Consider the following 9,259-nt stretch of genomic DNA (forward strand, 5'->3'; position numbering starts at 1 on the left):
ACAACGTTGTATCTATAGTTTCTTTATAACCCTTACTAAATTGTCATAATAATAAATTGTATGAAAAATTGAAAATAAGTTTCTTGTTGTTTTTGACACTTCAAAACGAAGAGTTAACAAAGTAAAACATATCGCTTGTGAATTAGTTGGATTTAATTGAGTTTTAACAATGTGGTGTTTCTATATTTTACTTATATTTATACTTTTATAACGTATTTTCCCGATAGAGGGGGCAACAAAAGAGAATGCTAACACATATAGTAAGAATAGTTGAACTCAATGACAGAATGTTCTTGTCGGAACTCATGCTTCTTTTTAGCACTCGTGTATTTGAACAAAATTCATTATTTAAATTCATTTATCTTATTTTCCAAATAACAGGTAAGTGGTTTTACATTATTAAGCAGTTTGCAATAAATTCCAACTTACAACTCTTTTGTAGAGCACAAAGAATTAAAGTTGGCAGAAAAACAAAATATCTGATTCCTAATGCATCCAAACAGTAGAAGTTCTTAACCATGGTTATATTTGCTAACCCTTAAAGAAGAAATACCCGCCATTTGAAAGTACTAGAGATTAAAATTATTTCTTCTTGGAATTGAATTAAATTATAATGTTGCATTTAAAAAGAGGTTTTTTAACATTAAAAATAAGCTAAATGAGTTGTTCTTTGGTGGCTTCAAATGTCTTTGATCTACTCTTGGAAGGCAGTGTTGTTTGAATATTGTTCAGTTTGTTTTTGACAAGATCTTCCTCTTTGATACGTTTTAAACAGATGAAGTCCTGTCTTCAACAACTTCTTTCTCCTCGTAACGGCGGAGGCTCTTAAGTCGTATCTTCTCTAGCTCTTCTAGTTTTGGTGGTGAAGCAGAGAAAATATGTTGATAGACCATTCCGGCAATAACGCCACCTAAGATAGGTCCTAGCCAGTAAACCTGTAAGTAAATTTTGGACTTTAAAATAAAATAAAACAAATACAGTGACAGAAAAAACGAAACGAAACATCTCAAAAATCATAAAATAAAATACGTTTATTATAAAGACTTAAGAATTTTCAATATACAGGGAAAAATGAAATGTTTGCATTATTTTCTTTTTTCCAGTGTGGTGATATATAACTTAATTTCTTCCATATTTCACTTCCCGATATAACTGTGGTTTAAGAAGTAATAAATACCTGAAAATATGATTTGTGATCATTGAGCAGTAATTGTTAGCCGCAGCATAACGACTCACAAAATGGCTCAGTTTTTTTATCAAGTACAAACTTTTAGCTCATAGCTCAGTCATATCTTGATCGATTTGAGATCTAATTACAGTTTTGGACTCAGGAGGTCAAACCCTTTCGATTGATGTACTTGACCACGCCCAAGGTTTCATAGCTTAATTTACTCTAATCTTGTCTAAAAGAAATTCAATTTGAGAGTAGGCTGGTAGAGATCCTGATGATTAATAAAATCGAATTGGGTATACGCGCGTCTCACGCTAATAAAAAGGGGGAAAAAAAAGTCCCATAGATTAATTTACTCTAAACCTGCCTAAAAGAGTTTTTCAAGTGCCGCAGCTATTGAGGATTCTCTCTTGTTTTGAAATAAATGACTCAGGACGAAAAAAATCCAATTTTGTTTTGACCCACGGGCTCGAACTTTCATACAGTTTAATCCACTCATGGTATACAGAATTCACAAATAAAATTATCTCTCACTATTAGTACTATAAAATCAATTCTATAAATATCCATATGGTTGTGGTAAGCTATAACTGAATTTAATTCAGCATCATTAATATAGTCTTAAGAGCTTTAAAAAATACGCTATTTGTGAGTCTGAAACTTTTCCAATTTTAGATTTTATAAACACCAGTAAAATACAATATACAGGGTTACCACAAACTTTGTATCTGGCTTTAAGTAACAACCAGTCCCTTGATAACAAGGCAATTTGATATGAATCTAAATGGCCACTGAAGAAATCTACTGCGCATGTACGTAAAATTGCAATGCATAGAAGAAAAATCATGGGCGTTTTGTCATATTCAGTGTTTCATTAAGTTGTCTGAAAATAGCTCAAATCGACTACAGTGTTATAAAGTACTATACCCAGTTAAAATTGATTAATTATAGTATACTCAGTTAATATAAACTGATTATAGTATCCTTAAATCCAGATGAATTCCTTTACCAAAGGTAATTATTTCCCTCTAGAGCGGCTAATTTGTGGAAATTCTTTGATACTAAAACGTACAAGGCGACATATCTTGTTTATGGTTTAATACTGAAGTTTGAGTTTTAACTTTTTTTTCAGCTGGTCTCTTGAAGATGGTGGAACTTTTTCCACCGAAACATGTAGAATTTTTAATTGTATATTCTACTTTTAACTTATACAATAAATTATTGTGAATTTTTAAACGCTGAATGTTTCTACTTATTTTATGCAATATAAATAACTTATCGAAGCTTAAAAGGTAGTACTAATGGTTACTTGTTGAATAAAACCCAACTTAAGACTCTCGCAATCAGCTAGATCTCTGAAATTAGTTATAACAAATTGAAAGAATTTCTCACTGGATATAACTAGTATATTTTATGTGCTCGTCTAGACTAGAACCTTTTGATAATCAAACTTTTTACCACGGAACTTCCATGCTCATGTGTTATTCAACCATTAAAAACACTGACATTTCCAACTTAAGAAAGAAGAAAATATTACGTGAGGTTAAGCTCACAAATTGTGAAATTCTGCTCGACTAATCTGCAAACAAAAATACACCTTGAAGAACTGACAAATTCTACAAAAATTTCTTACTTTTCTGATGAGAAAATCCTATTTAATAAGTAGGTTATCGAATGTGGTATTTTAAGAACCAAACTGGTTCTAGGCTTTACCATATAAACATCATAACATCAAGGAGCAATAAATATAAAAATATTGAAGATTCAAACGTTAATAAGTAAGTAAACAACGTCAACTATAAACAAAGATGATTATGTAAATTATATAAAAGTTTTATTACAAAAATTGATCATTGAGGAACAAATTGTAAGATATTTATACTGGTTACTAGTGAACATACACAAAACAAAAACATGAAATACTTATTATAAAACACGTATTAAATAGTTTAGGTAAAAAGGTCCATATTTCTTTACAACCTGCCACACATTATATATGGATGTTATATTACAAACTTTGTGTTCTCGTGATACTTTTTGTTCAAGTGGCAAGTTTGGGATTAGCGTTTTTGATATCCATCCTTTTTGATCCTGAGACACAGGACTATGTGTGGTTTAATCAACAAAGTTATTAACCTTGAAAGAAATTTACTATTGTTTCTCTCTGCAGTATTACAAATAATCTATTATAATAATACTCAGTTTTTGTCTGTTCTGAAAATGTACGGTAAAAGTTATCTGGCTAAACTAAAGCAAAAAAACTCACACAAGTTACAGTGTTAACTTATCTCTTTATCGAATATAGGCCGTACTTAATAAAGGCTTAATTAATGTTAGGCCTAAGACAAGTAGACTTCAGATTTCGGAGTCTGCGATTAGAATCCTTTGTACTATTCTAAAAATCCCGTATTTAAAGAAGTACTATTACAATAAAAATAATAATTTGACCGCAAAAGTATTGCGGGCCTCTGCTAGCATGTATAGAAACACGGTTTATGATACCGATCAGTGAATACAACAACTCAAGGTGTAAGGAATAAGTGAATTACACGAATATTTCTCTACTCACCCAATGATATTTCCAGACGCCAGCCGCCACTGCAGGACCAAAGGACCTCGCTGTGTTCATGCTAGAACCGGTGTACTTAATCTGTGAAAATACCAAAGGTAATTTGGTTGATGTAGTTTGATAGATAGAGCGGGGCTATGTAAAACAGTTTGTATATCAAATAACTAAATGATGGACAGAACAAAAAATTTGTTTATTTAATTCAGAATATTCGCACAAAGCTACAAAAAGAGCTAACTGCGCATAGCTGTCCCTAATTTTAAACTGGTCATTATAGGGAGACAGCTATTCAACAATACCCACTGCCATCTTCTGGGCTATTTTTGACTGACCGATTTGTGAGATTTCACCGACACACATACTTATAGCGCACCCACGGCCCCCAAAGTAGAGTGCGTTATTTGAGATAACGAACCTCGAACCACAAACTTTCAGATAAACAGTCTGAATACGCTAACCATGAGGCTACACTAAACAAATAATATATGTTATGCTAAATATATAATGTCGAATATACATTGTTTAATATATAAAAAAGAGTCACCTACGGTAATTACCATAACTAAGAATGACTACATATATAGATGAATACTAACAGCTCGCTGTTCACTGTCAGTTCAGATATGATTGTTAAGAGTTACTCTTGCTTATACCAGTAACAGCAGAATTAATAATAACAGATAAAATAAACGAAACGACTTAAGGATCAGAAATATTAACTTTGGGAAAGTAATTGGTATTAAGTTTTAAAAGGATAGGTTAAAAGACTACTACGTTAAAAATGGCTTCACTTTATGATCCATATTTTGATCACTCAAGAGGTGTTTGAAAGAAGTCGAGTCACGATCTAATTTTAGACTTCGTTAGAAAGGCATTCTTCTTGCGTAAGATCTATTCTACGACGGTCATGAATCAGTAGCGACGCATGAATGTTATGTGACATCAACGAACAACTGGAATTTTATTTATTTTCAGGGGAGTGGGTCAGCAATATAAAATTAAAGCATACGTCACAAAAATAATTAAGGACAGGAAAAAGTCACGGCAATGCGCCGAAGAGTTTAGAAAAATGCCCGACTTAATATTGCGTATTGTTAGGCTAACGTGCTGGCACCATTATACCGCGAGGATTTTGTTTGTTTGTAATTATGCATAAAGCTACGTAATGGACTATCTGTACTGTGCCCACCACGGGTAACGAAACCTGTTTTTTAGCGTTATAAGCTGTCAATCTTACCGTTATGCCACTTGGGGGCAATATCGCCAGGAAATATCATCTTTGTTTAGATTTAATTCAATAAGGTATGGCTCCGTCTAGCATCCATTGCATCTCGAATTCAACAGATCAAGATGCAAGTACAAACGCTATGCCATTAACAGACATCGCCCATTGACTTCTGTTTTTAGGTGCGTAAATGGGCCATCAGAATATCTTCTACACATGGTTGATAGACTTTATAAAATGGGCCATCAGAATATCTTCTGCACATGGTTGATGGACTTTAGAAAATGGACCATCAGAACATGTTTGATGGACTTTGGAAAATTGGCCATCAGAACATCTTCTGCACATGGTTGATGGACCTAAGAAGACATGCAAAGGGGAAGAACAATAATAACGTCAGTGTACTGCGCAAAAACTTCTTGCAGTGGAAATTACGTTTCAAAGCAATAGTGCATAATCAGGGTTATCACACTGAACACTAACAGTGGTGGACAAAAAAGCTGTACGACCTATTGGCATTAATCCTTGTATCGTTACAATACATACTGAACATCAATGTTGGAGATATTTGGTGTAAAACATTTGACAACATAATGAGCTTTGTTTTAAACTTCAGAATAGTTATACCATAAGTTTCAATTAACAGAAGCTAACCAAGCATAGAAAAGAACCAACTTTCTTAAATCTTCAAACGATGATAATCTCTCACTCTTCAATTAAAGCCCCCTCTAGAAATATATAATCATAAAAGAAAAAAAAAAAAAAACGCTTTCTTAGAAAGTTACGTGGCAGTTTTTTTCAGTCTTACCTACTAAACACATACTTGTACTTTTGATATAACAGATAATGTTTATATTTCTTGTAACTGATCAATATTTAGTAGTGCATTACAAAGCCTCAAAGGTACATATCATTTATTTAGAGCATAAAACCATCATATATCGGACCTTTACTGAACTCGAGAAAGCTACTGAAACTTTGACATCCTAATATAAAGGATTAATCTGTTGCTTTCATCTAGAATGTTTCACCTTCAATACATCTCTGAGATAATCCCAAAGTAAATCAGACTGTATGACGTTATGAACACCTTCAGGCACTGAAAATTAGAGTTGCATATTGAGATAATGGGATATGCGTTTAGTAACGTAAACAATGCGAAACCTTTATTGATATTAATCCTTACCACTAAGAATAAATAACGTTGTATAAGCATGTGTTGTAACTGTTCATATAATCATTTGTATTACAAACAATCCACTTCTTTTTTTTTTGCAGAAGATTACATTCAGAAATTCAGCTTTTTACAAGACTATACACAATACCATTTTCATGAAATAATTATCTATCGTCCAGTATCGATGACTTAACAACTGTTCATAATTCGACTTTTTTTTTTTCAATTTGAAGATCGATTTGAGCCAATGTTTTCTGAGAATCTTAGAGAGTATAGTGTTCTTGAAAGGGTTGTTTGTTTGTTTAGAGTTAAGCACAAAGCTACACAATGGGCTATCTGTGCTCTGCCCACCACGGGTATCGAAACCCTATTTCTAGCGTTGTAAGTCCGCACACATACCGCTGTGCCACTGGCGGCGCTCTTGAAAGGTTTGTTTATTTGTTTGTTTGTAGTTAAGCACAAAGCTACACAGTGGGTTATCTGTGCTCTGCCCACCACGGGTATCGAAAACCGGTTTCTACCGTTGTAAGTCCGCAGACATACCACTGTGCCACTGGGGAGCCTCTTGAAAGGAAAAGAAACAATAAAGTCATATTGCTTATTTGGTAAACAAGTCATAATTTTTTAAATAACCTTAGAATATATAAATACTTAATTGTTTAGAATTTTCAGATTAATCACATACTCAAGAAACAGCTATTGGTCAATCTCACAAAATCCCCACAGAAACAGCACTAACTTTCGTACACAAGAACAGAAAAATTACTGAAACAAATCATTAAATTGTTTTTATACAAGTTAAGTTTTATTAAGTCTACGAAGCGTTTTTGCAAAATAATTGGTTTGTTTGTTTGAAGTTAAGCACAAGGCTACAGAATGGACTATCTGTGGTCTGCCCACCATGGATATTGAAACCTGGTTTGTAGCGTTGTAAGTCCGCAGACATACCGCTGTGCCACTGGAGGGCTAAACTAGTTGAAGATTTATAAATCTACTCTTTAATGATCATGCTCCCTTAAGAGTCCTAACGTTTGAGCCACACATAATGTCGTGGTAAATGGATTTCGTTTGGAAAATATATTTCCAAAAGTTAGTGCATTGATGTTAGTTGACAAACATGATTTTGCTTTGTTTTTCTAATCGTGTTGTTTACAAACTTAATATTTTCAGCACATTTTCACTAAAGGGAATGGAACGACATTTATTCATGCTATCTGCTGGAAATCGATGAGAAGTTTTAAAATATATATATATGTATTTACTGTAATGTTTAATGCGGATTTTTTTTTTTCAAACAACGGTATAAACTGGCGACTAAATTTCATTGAGGATTTAAAGATGATAATTTTTTGTTTACAGTCTTTCGGAACTTAACAGAATAAAACTTTCTGAAGCAGAATTTTAAAGTTCCTGGAAGTATAAGAAGTAAATTCAAGTGACCTAGACCAGTAATGTCCGCATAAAACTGTATTTCTATTTATGAAAATATACATACTTATTAACTTATCAGACTTTTAAATCTGCCTCCTTTGGCTACCTTAAAGTTACAAAAGAATAAGTATACGAAGCAATTATGTATTATTGGTTTGCGGAAAAAACAAGCTTCGTTAAAACTCATAATTGCATGCTGATAAGTCTCATTCGATTGTAGTAATATTATTCTATATAAGTGTCTATTTAGTGACCTTTTATACATATTGGTTGTTAAAATAATTATTATCTTCTCACTCCCACGCTTTGAGAAAGTTGGTTTCAAATTATATTAGCCTAGTATGTAGGCTCAGCAGGATAAATCTCACTCAGACCGGTTTAAACTTGCCTTCTCAGATATTTATATGCGTATATTCGTGTGCTTTCACTTGTAATTGACCGATCAACTGGCGAATACAGACAAATAATAAAGCCTAAGACAACTCATAAAGTACTTCTTTTCTATTCATTCTGCTTGAAATTGTATTTTAATGATTAACAGTACATCATTTCAATGTAAAAAAAATTATCCTTAATCAGTAGGATTTGGGAGATTCAGAATGGGTATAATTAGTTTTTTATCCTTTCTCGCTTGTAATTTATTTCTTGGAGTGTGACATGACTCAACCATCGCCTCCATTCGCTTGATTAGAAAATAGTGAATTCAGTTTTCTGTTAAATGATAATAAGAAATAAGAAGAAAATCTGTAATGAAGTTTTGTTTCAACACTTCCCGTAATCACGCGAGTGGATTGTTTAACAAGTAACATGTTTTTATTGCCGTTATTAACTATACAACTATGATAATCATACAAGTAAAATCCACTTTTTGAAATGTACGGTAGATAAGGTTGTAGAAGATACGCAGTTGAGGTAGATATACACGTACCTCTTAATAATATTGTGGTTTTGAAGTTCCATTAGGTACTGATAGTAAGTAAACATCTATAAACAGATATATTTCTGGGTGAGACCACACTTTTATTGATAAATTGGTATTGTTGAATTGTTTATTATATATAATCAAATTATTTACTGAACCAACACACAGTTTCAAACTTTCAGTTCAGTATCGTATGATTAACTGCTGTTTATAACTATGGACACACACGATAAAGCTACTGACTGAACATATTGGTTTAATCCTAAAATTACCGATATGGATCCCATCGGATTTTTGGCCCATTTTTCTAAAGTATTTATGTACCAAACTACTTATGAGTCCATGACTTTGTCAAGTTAAACAACTTTACATGTTTACCACATTCTCTCTTTTTGTTGACATTAGATATTACATTTTCAGAGATACGTTTTTCAGTTCAAAGTATTTACTGGGGTTCTATCAGCACGTCACAGTTCATTAGCCTATGAGTAGAAAGCATTGAACTCCAATAAACACTCAGATTAAGGCTTATCAATTCAAGTTTTTGTCCTTTTATATCCCCCCCCCCACAAACTAATAAAAGGCCCTTTTTTGTTCTTTTACATTTCTGAACTAGAGGTAACTTGATTGGACCGCTAGTCTCTGTGTTTGGTAATATATAATTCAGAATCCCCAGTGTTTCTTACACGCCACTATTACAGCTTTTGGAACCGCAGGTGTGCCTTGGGTATGAATTGTTAGTCGACTTAATGTTCCGTGAATTA

At 32.9% G+C, this 9,259-nt stretch overlaps 1 protein-coding gene and 1 long non-coding RNA gene across 2 annotated transcripts in view; one reads left to right on the forward strand and one right to left on the reverse strand.

The window, feature by feature from the left end:
• Window positions 1-324: 324 nt before the first annotated feature.
• LOC106458339 (aquaporin AQPAe.a-like) overlaps window positions 325-9,259 on the reverse strand; it is a 17,026-nt gene continuing 8,091 nt past the window's right edge. Inside the window, exons 2-3 of the mRNA XM_013917848.2 lie at window positions 3,741-3,821; window positions 325-935 (exon numbers count right to left, since the gene is read on the reverse strand). Coding sequence (XP_013773302.1) covers window positions 768-935; window positions 3,741-3,821 — 249 coding nt within the window. The 3' untranslated portion in view covers window positions 325-767. The remainder of the gene's footprint in view (window positions 936-3,740; window positions 3,822-9,259) is intronic.
• Window positions 7,379-9,259, forward strand: part of LOC111085531 — a 5,780-nt gene continuing 3,899 nt past the window's right edge. Inside the window, exon 1 of the long non-coding RNA XR_002610353.1 lies at window positions 7,379-7,396. This is a non-coding gene — a long non-coding RNA (uncharacterized LOC111085531). The remainder of the gene's footprint in view (window positions 7,397-9,259) is intronic.

Source organism: Limulus polyphemus, unplaced genomic scaffold, assembly GCF_000517525.1.
Source record: "Limulus polyphemus unplaced genomic scaffold, Limulus_polyphemus-2.1.2 Scaffold448, whole genome shotgun sequence".
Classification (NCBI taxonomy): domain Eukaryota; kingdom Metazoa; phylum Arthropoda; class Merostomata; order Xiphosura; family Limulidae; genus Limulus; species Limulus polyphemus.